This window comes from Perca flavescens, chromosome 17 (assembly GCF_004354835.1).
Source record: "Perca flavescens isolate YP-PL-M2 chromosome 17, PFLA_1.0, whole genome shotgun sequence".
Taxonomy (NCBI): domain Eukaryota; kingdom Metazoa; phylum Chordata; class Actinopteri; order Perciformes; family Percidae; genus Perca; species Perca flavescens.
The window spans coordinates 18418229-18441461 of NC_041347.1; the positions used below are offsets into that span (position 1 = coordinate 18418229).

The 23233-nt window shown below is 40.5% G+C and overlaps 1 protein-coding gene across 3 annotated transcripts in view; it reads right to left on the minus strand.

Annotated features, from left to right (window-relative positions):
* Positions 1 to 23233, minus strand: part of lzts2a (leucine zipper, putative tumor suppressor 2a) — a 51928-nt gene that overhangs the window by 15039 nt on the left and 13656 nt on the right. Inside the window, exons 2-3 of one of the 3 annotated variants that reach the window (XM_028603970.1) lie at positions 10041 to 10153; positions 9854 to 9877 (exon numbers count right to left, since the gene is read on the minus strand). In XM_028603970.1, the coding sequence (XP_028459771.1) occupies positions 9854 to 9856 (3 nt within the window). In that variant the 5' untranslated portion in view covers positions 9857 to 9877; positions 10041 to 10153. Of the gene's footprint in view, positions 1 to 4959; positions 5286 to 9853; positions 9878 to 10040; positions 10154 to 23233 lie in introns of those variants that run through there. The other 2 variants (XM_028603972.1, XM_028603971.1) reach the window with 2 other exon arrangements.

The following is a 23233-nucleotide window of genomic DNA, read 5'->3' on the forward strand; positions in this document are numbered from 1 at the left end:
AGACTGAGTGAATAGGTGAAAGAATGACTGAGTTTTTTGTGTGTGTGTGTGTGTGTGTGTGTGTGTGTGTCAGTCTGACAGCGGACAGTTTGGCTCTTTAGCATCTCAAAGCATCTGGCCTCAATTCGGACGTGAGAGGCTGCCGGAGAGTGGGGTGACTGAAGCCTAGATTCTTTTTCTCTATCACATACACATTTAACTGCAGAGAGACTCACTAAGTCCCTGTGGGGGTTGACAGAGAGAGCAGCCAGCAATCTATTGAAATGGGATAGAGTAGACGTTGATGACATGAAAGTAGCGACACAGCCTTGTGAAAACACAATGGTCATTTGGGGACACAAACTGCCAATCACATCCTTATTTATGGGTCCAGTTTAAAATTATTTCTTCACAGAGAGCACAAGCTGACTAAAAAAATTGAGGTTGCATTTTGTCAAAGTGAAATCTTTACCGTATGACAAAGCATATGTTCGTGCCCACATCGAGCTACGTCATACTTTATGTGCTGTACTTAATTAAAAGTAGAGTTGTCATCTCTTTTTTGTCTTTTCTTGACAGTGAAATACATTGTTTTTCTACAGAATACCTCTTTTCATTTAACAAAAGAAGCCATAACCATATTTCAAGATTTTGGGAAATAGCCTTACTCGCTTTCTTGCCTAGAGTTAGATGACAAAATTGATATCACTATCATGTCTGCTAAATATGAAGCTATGGCCAGCAGCCGGTTAGCTTAGCTTAGCAAAGAGACGGGAAACGGGGAAACAGCTAGCCTGGCACTGTCCAAAAGTAACAAAATCCACCTACCAGCACCTCTAAAGATAACTAATTAACATGTAATATTTTGTTGTTGCTGGGAGCAGTGACTTCCTAGACTGGGTAAACCCAGCCCGATCTGCCACCGATTTGATTTCGCCCTGCACCTCAGGCTGGAAACCTGTACGTTTATCTATCCTGCTTCCGTTACAATTTTGCGGGGACCAATCACAAACTGGCTTATCCACCTGGCTCGCTATTGGCGGGTTTAACATGATAACGATAGAGAAGCGGCCAAGCAGCTCTTTGTTTACATTCAATATAGCGGCCACCGAAGCGCAGCAACCCATTGATGCCGCTGTCGCTGCCACGTCACCTGGATCGTTGGTCTGATTGGTTGAAGGACTATCCAATTGAGTACAGAGTCATTTGAACTATGCCCGTTGATCACGCCTCTTGTGCAGTAGAAAATACAGAGCAGACTCCCCAGACTAATGTTCAATCTTAAAGGTCCCATGGTATGAAAATTTCACTTTATGAGGTTTTTTAACATTAATATGCGTTCCCCCAGCCTGCCTATGGTCCCCCAGTGGCTAGAAATGGTGATAGGTGTAAACCGAGCCCTGGGTATCCTGATCTGCCTTTGAGAAAATGAAAGCTCAGATGGGCCGATCTGGAATCTGCTCCTTATGAGGTCATAAGGAGCAAAGTGACCTCGCCTTTCTCTGCTTTGCCCGCACAGAGAATTTGGCCCACCCATGAGAGAGAGAGACGTTATGGCTTTCAAACAAGCAAAGTAGCAGTTGGTCAAGGCCACAACCCCACCCTCCACCTTGCCCCCCTTCTCTCCTCCTCAATAGCTACAGACACAGAAATGGCACATACTAAGAAAAGCTCATTGTGGGACTGGCTCTAGTGCCTGTAATTGTGCACCAAGGCTGAATTTCGGGAAAGAGACTTCAGATACAGTATTAGGGGACCACTAAGGCCAATATAAAAGCATCCAAAGAGCACCATGTCATGGGACCTTTAAAAGATTGAGCTTGGTCTGGTGATGGCCAGACTAGTGACTTCTTGGAGTCTCTGCTAGTTGACTGTGACTACAAAACTATTCATTTTTAAAGTAAAATCAGGAACGATCTAAACAAATAAAAAGTAAATAAGATTAGGAATCTGACTAGACAGTTGATGCTAGCTTGCAGTACTTGACAGTTTTTGATACTCAGTAACAGTTTCCATCTCCAGTCCGACACCGCACTTGAGCTGAAGAGTGCTGGTTTACTAGCTGGCATAGAAGGAAATTGAGGTAAGAGTATGTGAAAAAAGGAAGATGGCTGACATTCCTGGTCCTCTCCAAATGTTGGATTTTCCAGGAGGTCTTCCAGCCACTGACAGTTATCCAGCGGCGGTCAGTGGTCAGACCCGCAGACACTGGAAATACCAAGAATGCCGGTGGTAGAGACACAGGGATTAGTGTGGTCAGTGGACTTCTGTTTGTCAGGATCAATGGCCAGTTCAGCCTTTACTCACAGAGCTAGACTTAATAGAATAACTGGGGGCAGCTCTGATCTCTTATCAGTGCATGTAATTTTGTCTTAAGCATGGTGCTTACTAGAGTATATTTTTGAAAATCCAGGTCCTCAGGCTGTTCAGACTTCTCATTGTCCCAAATCTGGAGTAAAGAGTAAAGTTTTCCCTCCTAAACTTCCCTTCCTCCAACCCCCCTTGCCGCTTTGGCTGTATGAACAGTGGAAGGCCATTGTTTCAGTTTAACAGAGGGCAGAGAGGGGCCTGTTATCTCACACTGAAAGTAACAGCACTTTGACTGACAATACTGTGAGTGAGGATGACGGGAGCCTTGATTGTAGGAGAGCGGTTTACTTACAAAAAGACTTCAGTGAGGAGAAGTAGGCCACAATATATGCTCAGCAAAGGTGTAACAGCTTTAGTGTGAAATCACGGAATATAACACTAACGCGCGAGCACACACACACACACACACACACACACACACACACACACACACACACACACACACACACACACACACACACACACACAGTGCTACTAAATACAGCCAGGCAAATGAGTTTCACAGCAGCTATTACATAAGCAGTGAAGCCTCACTTTAACTGTGCCAGCCTCGATGTATAATTCCCTTCCACTCATCTGAGAAAATATCTGACATGGCAAAGAAGCACATGTGCAGACGACGTATTCGGACACACTGTCCGTGCTGCTGTAAACTGGAGAAAGATGGAGGGGAGGACACAGACTGGCGTGGAAAACACACATTCAGCAAACTGAACAGAAGCCCGGCCGACGTCTAATCTCTTGCTGTCTCTTGGTCTTCCTGTGTTTCTGTCTCTCTCTCAGTCTCCCTCTTTCAGTTTTCCACCATGCTTCTTAACTCAAGGCTTTACATAAATACCTAGCATAACATTTAGCTTGATGGGATCACTGTAAAAAAAAACGGACCTGAGGATAGGATGTCGAATTGAAGCTGAATCCAGTTTCAAATTCTTTAACAAATCTTTTTTGGTTCTAATGAGGCACAAGAGTCTATCTAAGAGAGATTGTGAATGTGAGATTTGATGAGGGGTTTGTTGGCCGTGCTTAACAAATCTGAATATTTTACCAACTTGGACCTGGATATCGGACCCTAAGGAATGAGGAAGAAAGCGAAGGAAAACAAAGGAGAAAGAGGTCTCACTACCTTTTATTTGGAGCTACTTTCCTACCTTTTAATGCTGTACACACACACACACACACACACACACACACACACACACATACACACACACACAGGAAGCATGAGTCAACACGGCTGGAAAGCGTTACATATGTAACCTGCAACACGTGACACATTTACCTCATTTGTTTTGTTTAAAGAAGATGAGGTAACCCATCTTCTCCGCCTCTCTGTCCCCCAGTCTTACTCCCCTTGAGGTAAACTTTACGTCAGCGTTTGCGTCTTGACACCTGCCCATTTACAGCCCATATGTTTATAGAGTGAAATGTCACTCCTTCTAACTCTGCTAAAATCCAGTCAGCATAATTACAGTCTTCTCTCAAATGAAACCTCAAAATGACACGGTCAAACAGACAGCTACTACAAAGAGTTGAGTGAATGGACGGCCTTCTAACTGCTCCGACTATAAACATATCTGCTGAAACATCACTCTTGGGCCAAAACAAACTTGATGAGAATCTACAATATGTGGCCCAGGGCACGTGAGGAGTCTTGTAATTACACGCATAGGGAAGAACAGAAGAGAAACAACTGCGGACTTGTGTCTCCTAAAGTGCTTTGTCATCAAAAGAAACATGAATGTTTTGTACGGGTCACAATTCTAAGATGCAGCCTAATTGTCTGCTCTGGTAGAGACATATCTGCTGCCTCATGCTCTTTCTTATCTTGAATGTAAGGGTGTGCAGACAGATTGAATAACACCATCCTCCTCCTCTTTCCTATTGCTCCTCCAGGCCAACTGTTCAGAGGGTGGGACAGCTGAAATTTCAAATCAATACCCCAACAGTCTGTGATGAGCAGATTACCTAGGGTTGGGATTAGAAAACCACCAAAAACTCATCATCCCACCTCAACAAATCCAAGCTACCGGGTCTGTTTGCCCCTGCTTGTTCAGACTTGTTCTCCGGGGTCATTTAGAGCAGCTACAGTCCTAACAACTTTAGAAAACTAACTTCAAGCTAACATCAGTCAGCTGACTCTGAAGCATCCAGCTGCCTTCACGCTTTGGCAAAATGACAGGAAACCAAGTTTTCCAGGGATCATTATTTGACCAGTTAGATCTCAGTTTATCCAGATTTTAGAAGACATCAACAACTTGTTTGCCTTCACTAACATTCCAATCCTGTTAAAATCAGTGTTTGTGTTTGAATGGGCCTGCCTAGCAACTTTTGTCTCAAACTCTTTCCGTTACACGCCTTCCAATATTGGCATTTTCCGCAATGGACACCCTCTTAAGTGGCTTCACACTGATTTAAGGTGCTCATGAAAACAATGTTTCCGCAAATTTGTCTTCAAGTAAACCAAGCCAAAGTGGGATAAAGGGCAGGGTTAAGAGAGCCTGAGTTTGAGACACACACACACACACACACACACACACACACACACACACACACGCACACACACTTATGCAGAGACATGCACAAACACACACACTCTTTCTCCACACTCACCCCAGTGAGAGCCCTGCATCGCTGCCTCCACTTGTCTCCGTCTCTCTTGGAAAAAATAAAATAAAAGTAATAATCACTCCAGCCTCTGCTAGCTCAGATTCTCCCAGTCTCTCCTTCCTTTTCTTCGTCGTCTACCTCTTCTTTACAACACTCCAGCTTCCTGCCGTTGCCTCTGCAGCGCGCCAGGACTTCATATCCCGACACGAGGACTTTCAAATGGAAGCCCCCTTATTTTCCTGTCCTCTCCTCCTCTCTCTCTTCTTACTTTTCTCCACTGTTCCTCTTCTCAGCTTTCCTTCCCTGCTGTCTGCCTTAGCACCGCCTTCCCCTCCTCCTCATTTCTTCCTCCCCTCTCTCACTTTTGTCTGCCAGCCCCCCTGCCTCTAGTTCCCCTCTTTTAACACACAGACTACTCTCCTCTGCCTCTCTCTCCTCCCCCTCCTCTTTTCCCTTCTCTTTCGCACACTCTGCATCAACACAATCCTGCGTGAAATTGAACATTTTTTTTAAATGTTATCGACTATTTCTGTTTGGTATGTGTGTGTGTGAAAGTTGGATGGCCCACAGGCATTCAGGGGACCACCCCCTCTTACCCCATTGTTCTGCATCTACCCTTTGGCTAAATAACAGTGCAGTTATCAAACATCGACTATATCAAGAGCTGCAGCCGCTACAGAGGGAGGGAGGGGGTCAATTCCCTCAGATGGGGTAAATTACATAACATGTTTCTGCTCATCTTTATGCCTGCACACACCATATGCTCTATCGTGCAGAGTTTTATTCGGCAGGTAACAAAAAGCATGAAATGCCTGAGTGGAAAGGGATTGCAAATGTTTTGCTTGTTTTTTGAGGTGTTTGGAAGTGAAATTGTAAGGGTGATGGTGGAAAGAAAATTATGTGCGCAGTGAAATGAGGCATACTTTGGCTATATCAGGGCTGCAACTAGAGTATTTTCATTATCAATTAATCTGTTGATTATACATCATTCTACTGTTTTGGCTTGTGACACCTTCAGTTTAAGCTACATCTACTTGTGACCTCTCATCATTATGGCCTCAGTAAAGAGTTTTTACTTTCTCTTAAAAAACTGCAGCTTAAGGAGGTATCTTGTATTAGTAGTTGTCCACCTGTTCTGAGGTTCTGGACACTGTAGCTCCAATAAGAGCATTTTGCCCTAGACCAAAGCCTGAGCCATGGAAATGTGAAGCCACGCGCGCAGCCAGGCAAGAGTGTAGAAGGGCAGAGCGCCGGTGGAAAAAAGGTGGGCTGCAGGTGTCTTATCAGATTTTACAGGACAGCTGGAGAAACTATTAAGATTAAACAAATACAATATTTTTCAGAAATAGTTTCTCAAAATGTCAACAATCCACATGTTCTTTTTAAAATCATTGGGTCTGTGTTGAACCCTCCACAATCCACTTCTATTGAATCTTCACCTGATACTTGTGAAAACTTTTTGGTCTTTTTTAACAGTAAAGTTGCAGATATTAGAGCCAATATATTGCCCCAATCTTTGAACCTTTCTGTAAACATGCATTGTTCAGCTACTTTTTTAAGGATGTATGGGAAACGATTGGCTCTCATGTTGAGGAAATTATAAATAGTAGCCTATCTTCTGGAGTTGTGCCTGCATTTTGTAAAAAAGCAGTAATTGAGCCACTGATTAAGAAAGCAGGACTTGAGTCCGCAAATGTTGCAAATTATCGTCCTATTTCAAAGCTTCCTTTGTTATTGAAAATTTTGGAAAAATGTGTATTTGTGCAGCTGCAGTCTTTTCTGGAGGCACATGGCATCTTAGATACTTTTCAGTCAGGTTTTAAAGTATTTCATAGCACTGAGTCGGCACTTTTAAATGTTTTTAATGACCTATTTCTAATGACAAATTCTGGCGATTCAGCCATTTTAGTGCTTTTAGACCTCACTGCAGCTTTCGACACAGTTGACCACAAAATTCTTTTATCTCATTTGGAAAACTGTGTGGGAGTCAGGGGGACTGCCCTAAAGTGGTTTGAGTCATATCTTTCAGGGAAATGCTTTTTTGTTAAAATGGGGGACTCTACTTCATCAACTGCGCCTTTGAACTGTGGGGTCCCCCAGGGATCAATTCTTGGTCCTATACTTTTTGCATTGTACCTTCTCCCACTAGGAACAGTTTTTAAAAAGCATGGCATCTCATATCATCTTTATGCTGACTGTCAAATTTATATGCCAATCAGAAAACATGAGGGCAGCCCCCTGACACCCCTACTTGACTGTTTAAATGACGTTAAAGAGAAACTTTTTTTAAACTAAATGAGAGAAAAACTGAGATTATGCAGTTTGGCCCCACTAATCCCATGATAGATTTGGGCCCCCTAAATGTCTCTGTGCATCCTGTGGTAACTAACCTTGGGGTAAAAATAGAAAGTGATTTTAAATTTAATAAACAAATAAATGCAATAGTGAAATCTAGTTTCTATCATCTTCGCTTTTTAGCCAAAGTTAAACCGTTTTTGTAAGCTATACAGGCTTTTATTTCTTCTCGTTTGGACTATTGTAATGCACTTTATATTGGTATAAATCAAAACGCACTCTCACGCTTGCAGTTAGTCCAAAACTCTGCAGCCCGACTTTTAACAGGAACCAAAAAGCGTGCGCATATAACTCCAATTCTTGCCTCATTGCATTGGCTCCATGTTAGTTTTAGGATTGATTTCAAGATTTTATTGTTTTCTTTTTAAAGCTGTGAATGGACTGGCCCCAACATATATTTCGGACCTCATCCAAATTTATACGCCAGCGCGGACACTGAGGTCAGAGAGCCAGCTCCAGCATGTGGTGCCCAAGTCAAGAGGGGGGACAGGCCCTTTTCTGTGGTTGGACCTAAACTCTGGAATGCCCTGCCTCTCCATGTCCGAATTGCCCCTACAGTTGAGTGTTTTAAGGCACGTCTAAAGACACACCTTTATTCTTTGGCTTTTAATTCTGTGTGAGTTATGTGGTCCACTGTGGTGTTTATTCTTTCTTTTATTCTTTCTATATTTTATATATTTTTTTATGAATTGTTTGTATGTTCTGAGTCTTCTGTGCAGCACTTTGGAAACTTTGTGTTTGTAAAATGTGCTATAGAAATAAAGTGGATTGGATTGGATTGGATTAGTATTTCAAAAGAAAAAAACTAAAATAAGACAAATGTGACCTCTCAGATTTATCTTGAAACGTGGTGGGCAAACAATGAACTAGTTAGTGTCAGTAAAAAGTGAAAAATGCTTATAACAAGTTCCCAGAGCCCAAGGTGATGTCTTAGAATTTCTTGTTTCGCCTGACCTATGGTACAAAACCAAGGACATTAAATTAAAAATTATATAAAACAAAAAAAGCTTGAAACACCACATTTTTGTTAAATGTCAGTCCACCACTTTGACTGAAAACTCCAGACTGAAGTATCTCAACAACTATTTGAACTATTTGGTAATCCTCTGACTTTTCTTTTAGTGCCATCATAACGTCAAATTTTCAATTTGTGCTAATACTTTAATTTTGCATGTATTTGGTCATAAACCAATGACATTCCCATCAGCCTCCCTCAGCTGTGCTTTGTGTTTTGTGCTAATTAGCTAATGTTATCATGCTAACACACTTATCTAACTAAAGTTTATTGTTGTATGCTTCCATGGAAAACCAGTAGGAGGACTGAGTAATGCTGGAGGAGAAGAGATAGTGTGTGTATGTGTTTGTGTGTGTGTCTTCTCTCTCTCTTTACTGGAACTGCCCTGTACCTCCCTCTGAGTCCCACTGTAACAAGTGAGAAGAGAGTTCACTTCTGTTCTCTGACTTGGCACTTCACTGCCATTAACACAGCCCACCTCTCCATGTCGAAAATACAGCACCAGAAAGCTTTTGAGTCTTTTTTTGCGTGTTACAGTGAGTGAGTGAGTGAGTTTGTGTCAGCAAGAGTTTCTGTCAGCCTCCGAACAGACAATAGAAACTTACAAACTGAGTTCATCCGTTCAGTGTGACACATTAAACCTTAAGAGTCTGCACAGAGCAGTAGGCTGAATGTGACGTTAAAGAAAAGTAGGAAGAGAAGTTTAAACTTGTTCATTAAGTGGACTTTTAGAGGAATGAAGCATACCACACAACAAAACAAACAAATGTGCAAGCCAAAAACAAGGTACTAAGTAGGACTTAGGAGTCTTTTGTCTTTAAAAGTGACCTTGCCTAAGCAGGCGGTGAGTATCGTTGTGGGACCACTAATGAAGGAAGGGGACAGCTGGGCTGGGACATGCTGAGCTGGACTGGAGGAAAGACAGAGAGCAGAGGATACAGCAGATCTGTAATGGAGACGGTGGAAAGAAGAGAGGAAGACAGCTGCTGCTGTGTGGACCACACATTATTATCCCCCCACATATCTCACAAACTATGCCCTTTACTGCGAGGCCTTGAGTTGATAGAAATGATAAGGATTTAATGTCAGGACTCAGTGTTGTGTAACTGCTCGTGGCCCAAAAACAAACAAAAACATTGTTGTAGCTATCCAATTTAGATTGACACAAATGAGTTTAGAGGAGGCTTTGTGAAAGAGAAAATTACATTTGTGGCAGCAGTACACAGACAAACACACCTTCCCTGACATCTTCGAGGTATTGCTGTCGCCCGGCTGCCGTATGGAACAAAACAGGCTCAGCCACAAATTCCTGACCCCTTGACCCCCTCATCTCCTCCTCCTCCTCTAAATCCTCCTCCCCCCTGTGTCACACACTCTAACTGCCATCCATCTCTAAATACAATCCCTAAATGGAAACTTCAAAGATGGAGGCCAAGACCCCCATTTCCATAAATGTGTGTGCATGTCTGTGTGACAAAGTGACCACAGCGGGTCACTCCAAACTGAGCCCATACCAAGAAGTCATACCATTGATCAATGTCCCCAGCGTTCCTAGACAAGAGAGAAAAAGACCAACATGAAAAGGGAGGGACAGAAAGAACAAGTGGCATAGGAGGATTGGGGGACGCTTGAGTCAGCAAATATTGAAGGTCAATGTTGTCAGAGAACGGTTTTGTCTGCAGAGGGTGTTTTATTTTTGTGTGTGGTTCTTTACCTCAGAGTGTCGCCCAGCGTACTCCGCCTGAAGGTCTAGGGGACACAGGGAAGTGGCAGTGAGCTCTCATCCCAGGACCTCACTCCTCTCTGAGCCTCCTCCTGCACTCTGTCCTGAGGGAAAACACACAGCGTTAATGTTAACCTGTTGGCTCAAAATTACACTAATGTTTGCAGCATTTACATTGCATTAAACCCGTAATACTGTTTTGGCCACTTGTGGGCAACGGGAACACAGCACTGACATACAGTATCATCACCTTTTAAGTTGGCATGGCAAACTTTACTTTATTAATACATTCAGCAGTTAAAGAGCAACATTAGCATTTGTTTGGAGTCGTGATTGTGTCCACCTGATGAATGTTAGTCCAATATTCTCTCCCTTACAGCTGTAATTTTGGTCTCCACCAACTCCTGAGGAAAATATCTGGCCTATTAGCAGCTAAATGTTCCACTATGTTCTATGTGTCTGTGCTGCGGTGCTGAGCAGGTAGTGTAAAGTGGGTTTTTAGAGCTTTTTCATTGAAAAAAGCCCTATGAGAGTGTTGAGAGTGAACCAAAACAGTAACGTTGTGGGCCGCACAGTTAAACAATGAGCTGAAACTCACTATTAAGCTCCATAATGACGAGGGGAGCTGCAGATTTGAGTGATAATTTTCAAGCGACTCTTTTTGAATTGTCACAGTTTTTACATTGTTATTTTTGTTATGAAATAACAGCTTTAGATATTAAGGGGCCCAGAGTTGTTAAGGTGCCGACAATGAAACGCAATGTCCCCGGTTCGACTCCGGCCGGAGACCTTTGTTGCACGTTATTCCTCATCTCTATCTCTCCTCATTTCCTGTCATCGCTCCACTGCCAAATACAGGCATCTACTTAAGACAGTTAAGACTTGGGCAGCATTGTGCAAGTAATACATTTAGAAGTCTATCTGAAGTGTGACTATAAGTTAGATCCATATCTTTGTAAAACCGACCTCTGAACAAGCACCCACATGCAAACGAAAAATACAACCAAATGTACCAAGCATCTAATAATGAAATAATAATGAAATAAAGTGTGGAGAATGAACGACTTTACTGACTCATAAAAAGTGTATAAGAGAAAAAAGAGGGAGGAAATTGTAAAAGAACAGGTGGTAAAAAAGGCAGTAGAACTTGATGATATATTGATTTTGGTTATGTTATATCCTGAATTAGTGTTTCCTGGTTTTATGGGCTGCATAAGAGTTAATCAAAACAAATCTCTGAGCTTATCTGACTTCAGAGTCAAATAAGCAATGATAAATATCAGTATAAACTGTAGTGCCAAGCTATTTTGTCTCAAAAGCCTTGTGGAGTTGGATTTTGTCAGTATTACCACCCCCTGGTGTTCAATAACAGAAAACTTCTTCCATTTGTATATTGAAGGGTTTTATCTTGTTTTCCCAAAAATGCTAATTAGCCCTATTCCATTTATGCTTTTTTATCTTCTGATCTCACCGCTTCTTATTCTTAGCTTCCTCCCACCATCTCTCCACTCTCTACACAAGCAGCAGATGAGGTATTCAGTCTGCTTGTTGCAGTCTGATAAGTGATATGATACAACTATTGATTTTGGCCCCTCTGTCCAGGTGCAGAGGTCATTCCTGAGCCTCAGAGCTGCTTTCGAGAACCACAAACAGATGCTGACTGGGCTCCTTACACAGCTATTTGCATAAACAGAAGGACTGTAGGAATATGGACAGTTACAGAAAAGTATTGTCAATGCAAATTGTATCAGCTGGAGTTTGATGATGTGTTTTGGCTGCACAGAAAATTAACTATTCAGGTTAAACTTTGGCAATGGCGTGAATGGCATAATGGCATAATTACATTACCCTAGATTATAAGGTAGAGAAACGTCAGAGTGCATTGTTTTAACACCCAACACAATTCAGACAAAAGCAGACAAGAAGAAGCTCAATCTTTTCTCCAGCACCCACCACCAAACATCACCCGTTACAGAGATGCTACAAAAATGCTTATTTTATTTGGAAAACAGGACATAATGCATAACCTTTCAAACTAAATTAATATAATCAATTTAATTCACATATTATCACATAAAACATGATATTAATTAACCTTTAGATTTCCTTACAGCTCTGATGTCGCTGATGTTTCCAAGAAGCTCAAATAGCATCAATATGCAGCAAACATGAAATTAAATCATGTGCTGGTCCGTCAACAGAAAATCTAACAAACTTATATATGGATTTCCATTAAATCTGGAGGTTAGTAAGGCTTAAGGCCAAGGTATGACTGATTAAAGTGGCAATCAGGATCTGGGATTCCTGCCATTAGATGATTATTATGTTTCAGCCATTTGAGGCCGGATTTGATGGCCACATGCCATGTAGTTGTCATTGTGAACACCAGTGAGACAGCCTGATCATCTGCAGCTGAGCATCAGTCTGTCTTAACAGGGAGCCCCCAGGAGGACAGATGGTCAAGGTCTTCCCTGAGGGACACAGGGGATGGAAATTAGTGAGATAACAGAGTGGGGGTTTATTCAGATGTCCCACCCACCTTTAAGATATTTGTCTTGGTAATACATACAACTCCACAGATATGATAGTGATAGAGTGTGTGAGGCCGTAGACAAGGTGCTTTGAGCTAAATGCTAATGTCAGCATGCTAACATGCTAATGTTAAGCAGGCATAATGTTCACCATAGTCACCATCTTAGTTTAATGTGTTAGCATGCTAACATTTGCTAATGTTGACCCAATGATGGCCCTAGATGAGTTAATGGATCATCAAAATTATTATAAGGGAACATGCATGTTTTAACCAAATTTCATCACAATCCATACAATAGTTTTTCTCAAAACCAAAAATGTCAACTTCTTGGTGGCGCTACAGGAAGTCAGGGGATCACTAAAGTCACTAGGATTCATCCTCTGAATGTACATTTTATGTACAAAATTGAATGGAAATCCATTTGCTAGTTGTTGAGATATTTCAGTCTGAACCAAAGTAATAAACTGATTGACTGACATTGCCATCCCTACAACCATGCTGCTAGTGTTTCTATAAATCAAGGAAAGATTTATAGAAACCATAATTTGTGAATACAGGCACCTATACTGTACTGGGCGCACACACGCGCACACGATTATCTTCTCATTTTCATAAAACCTACTTCAAAGTCGAAAGACATGACGTGATGCTGTAATTATTTCTGCAGGGCTTGAAGTTCATGCATGCACGCACGCACACACACACACATAGTCACACACACACACACACACTAATCAGTATATAACTTTTCACTCGTATGATATGCTGATGTGAACCAGATTAGACAGAGATTAATAATCCTTTAGATCACTGGTAGATAGATTACATCGCTATAGCAGCATATGTCCTCACCACAGGGACCACACTTAATGTGAGTACAATAACACAATGATTCAGGGTGCTGAGTATTAAATTCAGCTGAAGGTGTTATTAAGATTATGCAGCGTGTGTGCTTTGGGTTCACTTTGGTTATCACAGTGCTTCTAACGTTACATGTGTTGGTTCACTCCAGGTCTTTAATGTGTTTCAATGTTGTACTGATGAGGGAGGAGTAAACGAGGGTGAAGGAGAAAGTAGCTGCCGTCACACAAAAGGCGTGGCTGAATCTGTGCCAAGGTGACTCTTGCAAAATTAAACAAGAGAAAGAGGAGTTAAGCTCAGCCTTGAAAGATTGACAAACACATGAACACATGTATTAGACGTATCTAGGGGTGGGTAACGTGGACAGGATTTCAGTATATTAGTATATGTCATTACATGTTGCAATATCAATATATTGTATATGTTATAGTACATTGTGCTGCAACTAAACATTATTTTCTTTTTTGATTAATCTGACAGTTATTTACTTGATTAATCGACTCATTGTTTTATCGTTTTGTTTATAAAAAGTAAATAAATAATGAAAAATACCCTTCACAGTTTTCCGGAGTCCAAGGTGTAATCTTCAGATGTCTTGTTTGGTCAGACCAACAGTCCAAAAGCCACAGCTAATACATTTACAATTATATAAAACAGAGAAAAGCTGTGAATCCTCACATTTGAGCAATTGGAACAAAGAAATGTTTGCTATTTTTCCTTTAAATAATAAAAAAAACGGATTATCAATTATCAAATAGTCTAAATAATTAGGCATTTATTTTCTATTGACTGATTAATTTATTAATCAACTAATTGCTTTAGCTCTAAAAAAATAACCATATATTTTTTTTTTTTGGCCAATGCAGTGAATTACATTCCACATAAATCACAATTTCTTCATCCCATTGGTGCAAAAACTTGGTAAATGCAATTTTGCCATAAAGAAATTTTTCTCAGTAATTTGCAACATTGCACACAATAACCAAATATAGAACTGAAACTATTAAGCAATGAATTGATCGACACAAAATCAACGATTCTGTCCTTTTTTCAAAAATTTAAAAGATTCTCTGTTTGCACCTACAAGTGTCAAGCTTCTTTAGGTTTTTATTGTAAACTTAATATTGGGGGTTTTGGACTGACAAAACAGGCAATCTGAAGAAGTCAAACTGATTTCTGATTGCCATTTTGCACTATTTTCTGATATTTTATAAACCAAATCAATAATCAAGACAATAATCCCCAAATGAGCTGATAATAAAAGTTGCAGCCCTAGTCTGATACAACCAGAGGTGTTAAAGTGATAGCTACCTCTGTGTAAACATCTTAGTAACACATTATATCTTCATATTGCTCACTGCCAGACACATCTATTAAATAATGGAGCTAACAAGTCAACAGCACAGTTTCTACACCAGAAGAGAATCAATGGGAATAGTAAAACACTTTCTAAGAATAGAGCAGTCAGGCAAAGCAATTTCTATGTATCTATCTTTCCATTTTTGCTGTCATTAACCGAACACTTGTATTGTACTCTGCGCCCGGCACTTTTCTGGCTGCTGCTGTCGCTTTTTTTCCAAGAAAGTGGAAAGCTGCTTTGTTGCCATAATATGCCCTGTGTGATGCTTGGCCCATTTTCCAGCCTGCTTTCATTGTGTAAGCACACATACACTACATAAAACATGATTTGCTGCTTCAATTTCTGACTTTTATTCAGCAGGGATTTGGTGGCAGACAACATCAGAGCCATGAAAAGCAGAGCAGAGCAGCAGCGAAATGCAAACTCTCCCTCTGATCCACTGAGCGAGGGAGGGAAAGAGAAATCGAGATGGAGAGTTGGCTACGTTACAGAGAACACGGTTTAATCACTGACCTCTACTCTTACAACTAAAGACAAATGGCCATGATTAATGAGGGCCATTCATCTTATAGGTTACGGTAAAAAAACACAATGGCAACTGCATTTGCACATGCTGCTCTGATAAATCTATCTGCTGTATTTTTAAACTGCAGTCCTGTTAGTTTGCACTTCACTTCTGATCAAGAAGCTTGGGTCACCCTTGTGTAGATCCAGCATTGTTCACTAGAGGGCAGCCTGTCTAAGTCTGGCTTTTCTCAATAAAAATTGATTTGATATTCAAACCTGAGGGAAACACTGTTGTTACAACCATTAATATAACACACATGTATTGTTTCAATGCATCTTGTACAAAACTGGGCCCCCCAGCTTTGTTTTAATGCATTCCTTAAAACATCTCTTTCACTTGTATCTAGCAATGTCCACCTACACTGAAGAAAAGCATGAACTGAGACCAGTGGTAGAAGAAGTACTGCGATCCTTTACTTAAGTTAAAGTACCTATGTGACAATGTCAAAGTACAGAAGTATTGCCAGTAAATGTACTTGTTCTGCAGAATATGAATACATATACATTATAAGATTGTTAATACTGTCAATATGTAAGCAGTATGTGCTGGTTGAGGTGAAGCTAGTTTATCTTAATCTGAGGGGCCGAGAGATGATGAATGAGGATTGGAAAGTAGGCCTGCACGATAAATCATTATAAAATCACGATCTCGATTCACCCCTGTTCGTGATTGTTCGCATTGGCATGTTTTAATTATGTAAAGACATGTTCAAGGAGTTCAGATAGAGGCTGTATCAGGGCCATATTTAGTTCAATGTGTTATATGTCACTATTTTTGTTAGCCTGCTGTACTTAAATGGCCAGTATGTACTTTATTTTCTTTATTCATTGAAGCATCTATGTTTACAGGCTTGTGATGATGCGCAATGTGCTATAGCTGCCAAAAAAAAATCTATGTTTGGTACTCCCAATTTGTTTTGTTTTGTCATGGTTCATGTGTACAATAAACATTACACCTTCGTGGCAAAAATCGTGGCAGAGAATCGTGATATCAATTCTAAGCTACAAAATCGTGATTCATATTTTTCCCCGAATTGTGCAAGCCTATTGGAAAGATAAAGACTTTCTAACTAAGTTTTGCTTCACAAATATGTGTCCATTTGCTTTACTTTTCTCTAACCTTTGCTTTTATTGTGGGCATCAAACTTTTACTTAAAGCAAACTCATCAAGAAGTTTAGAGGGGATATCATATAAACCCATCATGTGTTTTTTTATGTGGAGTCTTAATCTCCAGAGCAAAAGTAGGCTACAATATTTGCTTCTAAAATGTAGAGTAGTAGAAGCATTAGGGAACATAAAGTAGATACTCATAATACCTCAAAATTATATTTACTCAAGTACAGCACTTTAATAACTGTTACTTTCAACCTCTGCCAGAGGAGAATTACCTCATCAAGTACTCAGTGAAGTGAAACGGCTAATTCATACACTCCTCCTCTAACTCTCCTTTCTCTATCCCCTTCTCCACCCTGTAATGTCCTCTAAGATTTCAGATCTAAACTCCACGGTGGCCAGATTAGATGAGATGACATGAGATCAGGGCAGCAGCAGCAGCAGCAGCAGGTCAAATCTATCTCTGTAACCGATCTTAAGAGCAGCAGCTTATGCTCGGCCACAGCCGCACACAATTAACCTCTCTCCGTGAAAATCTTACTATAAAAAAAGGATGATGTTGCATGTTCACAGATAGCTGATAACTAATGAGGGTCTTCTGTGGGAAAACAGTGAGACATGGGCAGGAGTAGCAAAAGCTGACTGCACAGAGGAAATAAAGAGAGCAGGAAGAAATTAACAAAAGAAAAAAAAAGTTTTCATTTGCATTCTCAGCGCTTCAACTACAGCCAGAGCCAAAAGCTTTGTCTTGGCTTTTGTCTGTCTCCAGCTCTATCAGCCTGCCACTGTTGTAACAATTTGTCTGTCTAGAGGATGCAAATCATCTCCTTTCATTCACACAGTTTGTCTCCTCTCTGTCGTTAGCTTTTCCTCTATTATGTCAAATACATTTCTCAGCTCAAGGAGCAGGAACATACAGTAGTGTGCGTGGGGAAGTTAAGGGTCAGGGGACTAGAGACGTGAGATCTGGAAATATTTCATGGAAACATACCACCACCACAAGAGTCTGGTTAAACCTGATATTAACCAAAAGGCCTCAGATTAAACTGACCTCTGGATACAGGACACACATGTGCTCAGAAACAAAGGAATCTTGGCCTGCATGTAAACCCCAAAGCCGGGGTAATTCACACCTCTATGCGAAAGTGCCAGCCAGAAGGGAAACGCCTCACAATTGGCAGGAAGTCAAAGAACTACAAGATTGTAGTCTTCACCCACACAGAGTTTCGAGTCTTCCTATTGGTTCAGCGGGACCATAAACACAGCAGGGGGTCTTAACCTATAAAAAGCCTGATCCTAGGAAAATCCTCGTCTTCCATTGCAACTCCGTTGCTGAGGGGAGCGCGCAAGCGCTTGTGCTGAACTTCCTTTTTCTGGAGAAAGTGGATTTTATTTCGGTGGATCCTTGAAAACGCACCAGTGTTTTCATATCTGCAGGAGAAGGACAAACAACGTTTTATTCTCAAAGTCGACTAAACTTTCCCCTTGCTGCCTTTTTGGAGGAAGTTTCTCCGTGGCTGCTGACGAGCGCAAGGGGATTCGTCTGTTTCATTTCTGTGGAAATCTATGGACAGAAACAAACGGACTGAACACACCGTAAGGAGGCTTACGTCTGGGCAGAGATAAGTAGTGTGTTTATTAATGAGCAAAGGGTTCGCTACCACTTGTTGCCATTAAGGTGATCTGATTTAATCATGTACTGGTCCATATGTGATTATTAATCTGTTCTGTGAATGTATCAATAGATCATGGTACTGTTGATGTTGTGTTAAGTAGCTGGTTAAAACCATAAGCGCTACCTGCTTAATCACTCCTTTCACGGAATTTTAATTACTGTCTGCGATAGAATCGCGAAATCAGCTGTTAGCCACTGGAGTGGTTATAATGACCAAAGTTTCCCTCAGTAAGTCAAAAGTCTTAGTCTGTCCTAACTACACGTGTGGTCCAGACCGGAGTAGCTGAGGGGGGCGGGTCATTATCAATAACTAAGATCATAGTGCCTCTTTTCTTTACTCTTCTTCTCTTTCTTCTTTTACTAACACACACACGACACAGGCTAGCCGCGTATCTCCCGAGCTAACGCTGTAGTTTAGCCACGTGGAATCGGTTTACGTTCGTACAGAGCTAACACAGGAACTAGCTACCATACCGGCTAAGCGTGCGCGTTGCCTAGCAACCCACCGGCTTCTTCGGCCCTTCGCTGTGCACCCCACACCACTACCGCCCTCTTGAGGCTAAATAGTTTTGTGCAGCTCACAGGAGTAGCCATTTTTGGAGTTGTTTTTGTGTTAGAACTACATTTCGACACCGCAATGATCAAATATGTACCCTAGAATCCTACAATACTTAAATGCAGAGAAAGTTGAAAGTTGAAACGAGACAAACAGCATAAGAGCTGCTGCTGTCATGCTTCACGCCGGCTACAGAAAAGTGAAATATTTCCATCTCTCATGTTTCGCCATCTATGACTACCGCAGCAGGGTGGTTTGTGCTGTCACAAGAATACAAGGAAACCACTCTGAGGGTGCATATGTAGTTCACAAACCAGTGGTGGAAGAAGTACTCAAATGTAAAAGTACCAATACAACAATGTAAGTCCATTACAAGTAAAATGTTTGCATTCAAAATTAGTTCCAATAAAAGTAAGTAGATTTAGTGTCATACTGTTATATACTGTAATATTATTTTATCTTATCTTATTGTTAGTTTAGTTTAGTTTATTAGTTTATAATGTTATTGGACAGTCCCCCTTAATTAACTATACAGTAAAAGGAGCAGCTTTAACCTCAACGGCTAATTTCCAGCTGTAGTCCCCGGCCAGTTGACAATATGCATCCTAAAATACAATGGTTAACATATTAAAATGAGTTACATTACATCTATAATACCAGCAGGCCGAAGCAAAAAGGGTTAAAACATACAAAGAAGTGGCACACAAACCAACAAACACAGATAATGGCAATGGCATTAAAGCAATCCGTGCAGTTAATACAATACGAAGGAGACAAGAGAAAGGAGAAAAGTCTCAGAGGCCACATTGAAAGCACATACAAGACATAACGGAAGCAGGCAGCAGAGATGGAGCGACAGCAACAATGACTATGTCATATTGAACACACATCACATCTGACAGATTAATGTGTGCAGTAATAGTTATCGGACTGCCATGTTTTAAGGTGTGTTGTAAAGGTGGTATGTATGTATATCTTTGATTGTAGTGGGCAATGAATTCCAGCTTTGTAATGCTGTAACAGAAAAAAAAATTAGCCAAATGTACTTTTCCTGAATGGAATTAGAAGGTCACCTTTTGCGGCGTTTCTAGTTATCTGACTGCTGTTGTTACGTTGGGTTATGAAAGAGTTCAAAGGAGTAGGTGCAGTGTTATGCAGAATTTTGTACACCAGACAGATGTTTTTGTATTTAATTGCATCTTTCCAGCTTAGCAGTAGCTGTTTGGCTTCTGGTCCAAAACTTTGAGTGTTTTCTTGTAAAGAGTAGCTAGTGGCTTTAATGATGAGCTGTTGGTTTGTCCCCAACTTGTCAGACAATATGTTAGATGTGACATAATCATGGCATCCATAAATAATTTGGCAGTATTAAAAGTTAGTGCATTTCTAATATATTTTAAATTGGCTAGGCTAAACTTGACCCTATTGCACACTTTCTTAATATATGCTTTAAAAGCAAGATTAGAGTCGATAATAATGCCCAGATACTTAAATTGTGGCACAATCATAATGCTTTGCCCTGAGATGATTATATTTGACACAATGTTACATTGTCTTTTTGTGAAAAACATTCCTACAGTTTTATTTACATTAAGTTTAAGACAGGAACGATTTAGCTAATTGGTGATCTGATCCATGGCTGTGGTGAGTTTGGCAGCAGTCAGATGTTTTGTATTGGCATGCACATATACTACGGTGTTGTCCGCATACATTAGTGTTTGGACAAACAAACGGCAAATCATTAATATTTAAACTAAACAAAAGCGGGCCAAGTATCGATCCTTGTGGTACCCCTGTGCATAAGCCAAGAGCTGATGAACGATAACCGCTCACAGAAACATATTGTTCTCTACCCGTAGTTACGACGCAATCCATTTTTTTTTGCTAACAGGGAGAAATTAAAATAAGACAGTTTGGCAATAAGGACCTGATGGTTGACTGTGTTGAATGCTTTACGAAGGTCTAAAAACAGTGCCAACAACACCTCCCTTGTCGACCAATGCTTGGATCGTCTCTGTAAAGAAGCAGTTAGCTGTTTCCGCAGAGTGATGGGCCCTGAAGCCAAACTGCATCGGATGAAGATTAAATGGACCATTATTTAAAAAAGAAACAAGCTGCTTTGATACACATTTCTCAGCAACCTTGGAGATCACAGGCAAAATACTGATTGGGTGGTAGTTACATATGTTCACAGGGCCATTTGACTTAAATATGGGAGTTACAATCGCAGTCTTCCAGGGAGTTCCAGGGAATATCCCCTTGATTACAGACTGGTTGATGGTTTGTGTAATCGGGTAGGCTAGGGGTACTTTCAGGGATTTAAGCATTTTAGAATCCATACCATGAATATCCTTCGCCGTTGAAATTTTAAGAGAATTAATAATTGCCTGAGTGTTAAGTTCAGAAGTCGGTTGAATGCTGAAAGAAGGCTTGCTTTCATCTACTTTAAGAATATTTCCAGTTGTTAGAGGAAAATTCTGTGCGATTTCAGCCACAGAGTTGATAAAATATTCATTAAAGGCTACAGCTATTTGTGCTGGGTCTTGTGTTAATTTACCATTCAGGTTCAACTCTAGCCGGTATCTAGTCCTATAGCTAATTCCCATTACTTTCTTAATTTGTTCAGCTTTGTGTTACCCTTTGCCTCATTAATTACTGTCATAAAAAAATTAGCTTTAGCTTTTCTAATCTCTTTGACTACTCTATTACATAATGAAGTGAACAGATGCCTATCACTATTTAGCTTGGTTTTTAAGGATCTTTTTAATGCAGAATCTCTTTCCTTCATCAGATTAAATATGTCAGTATTGAGCCAGGGGAGTGCATTGGTTTTTTTCTTTCCTTTGACCTTTCTAGTAAACTCCTTAACTAAACTATGTAGCTTGGTAGCAAACATTTTACTATCTGCTTCTGTGTTGCTCCCAGTAATTATATTTTTTCAATCAGTCTGCTGTACTGCTCTTTGAAAATGTGCCATGTTTATTAGAATTATGAAAGTGCTTCTTTGTAAGTTTTCTTTTTTCACAAGGGCTAGTAGGACCTTCCAACAATTGTGTAAAATCCAAAGTGTCTGTGATCTGCTTAAGGGCTTTCCTTTTAGTTTTACATAGCCAGTAACAATTTAGATCATCAAGTAGTATTACCTCGGTTTTAAAATTGCAAGCTTGAAATAGCTTTTTAAATGTGATATAAAAAAATCACTATTAGAGGAGGGTGGACGATACACAACAATGAGCTCAAAGGACATTTCAGATGACAGCACTATATTCAATCCAATACCCTCCAAATCATGGTCAAGAGGCCAGCATTTCTGATGACAGTTGATGTGGTCTTTGATATAAATCATGACACCCCCCCCCCCTTTTCCATTAGATCTGTCCTGTCTATACATATTATAGCCTGGTACATGAAATGCAGCAGATGGGGAGTTGTTATGTAACCATGATTCTGTCAAGACTAAAAATTCTAAGTTAGAATTTATAAGAAGATTACTTGTCCAAATTTATAAGAAGATTACTTGTCCAAAGAGACCCCTAGGTTTGAGTTGATAGACAATTGATAGATCCATCTCCCGGTCAAAGTCGACCGACCCCAAACCCTTGATTAACAGCGATAATACTCCTCGTGTCCTCGCTGCTGGCAACTCGGTTAGTTGGGCCTGGGCACTGGTGCACATCTCCAGACAACAACAGGTAGAGTGTGATGATGATAATGACACTGTCACTCTGGCGTTTGCCCCTGACTGCAATTAGGCCTACTTTGTTGTTTGTTGTGTTTACAAACGGTTGCATTAAAATATGCTTTCCATATCCAAAAGACTTAATTCTCATTGTTTCTCGGTGCACTGTTATGTTGCAGGAGGCTCGCTTTGTGTTTTGCGGCGGTCTCGAATCTGTTAAGTTTAAAATAACTCAAAAAATTAAAATTGCAAGAAGAGCTCCTGACGCATCTGCCCTGCTGGCCGCTGCCATATTTCCTTCCATTTTGGTGCTGCATTAATGTTTAAGCAGCAATGAAACATCTTAGAAGTTTAGAGGGGAAATGTCTCTTTGATGGAACTCACAGACAAATTACAAGAGACAAGACTTAAGATACTTTTTGTTATGCATTTTATGAGCATATTGTACAGTTTATTCATGTAAAATCTACCAGATAAGCCAGATAAATATAGTGCAGTACGAGTACAATATTTCCTTCTGAAATGTAGTGGAGCAGAAGTATCAAGTGGCATAAAATGGAAGTTAGTACAAGTACCTCAAAAATATACTTAAGTACAATACTTAAGTAAATGTAGTAACCTTCCACTCTGTGCAACAGCAGAGAGAAAACTTTTTTCTACTAGAGTAAGATCAGTAACCAACAACAGAGTGAAGAAAAAGAGCACCAGATTAAGTTCGAGACACGAGAACAAGGAAAATCTAATGCTATTATTTATCTCAAGCCTTGAGATGATTTCCATTCCTGCCTCTATGTGCTATACTACATGGTGGTAGTGAAAACAATTATATTGTATGTCTCGCA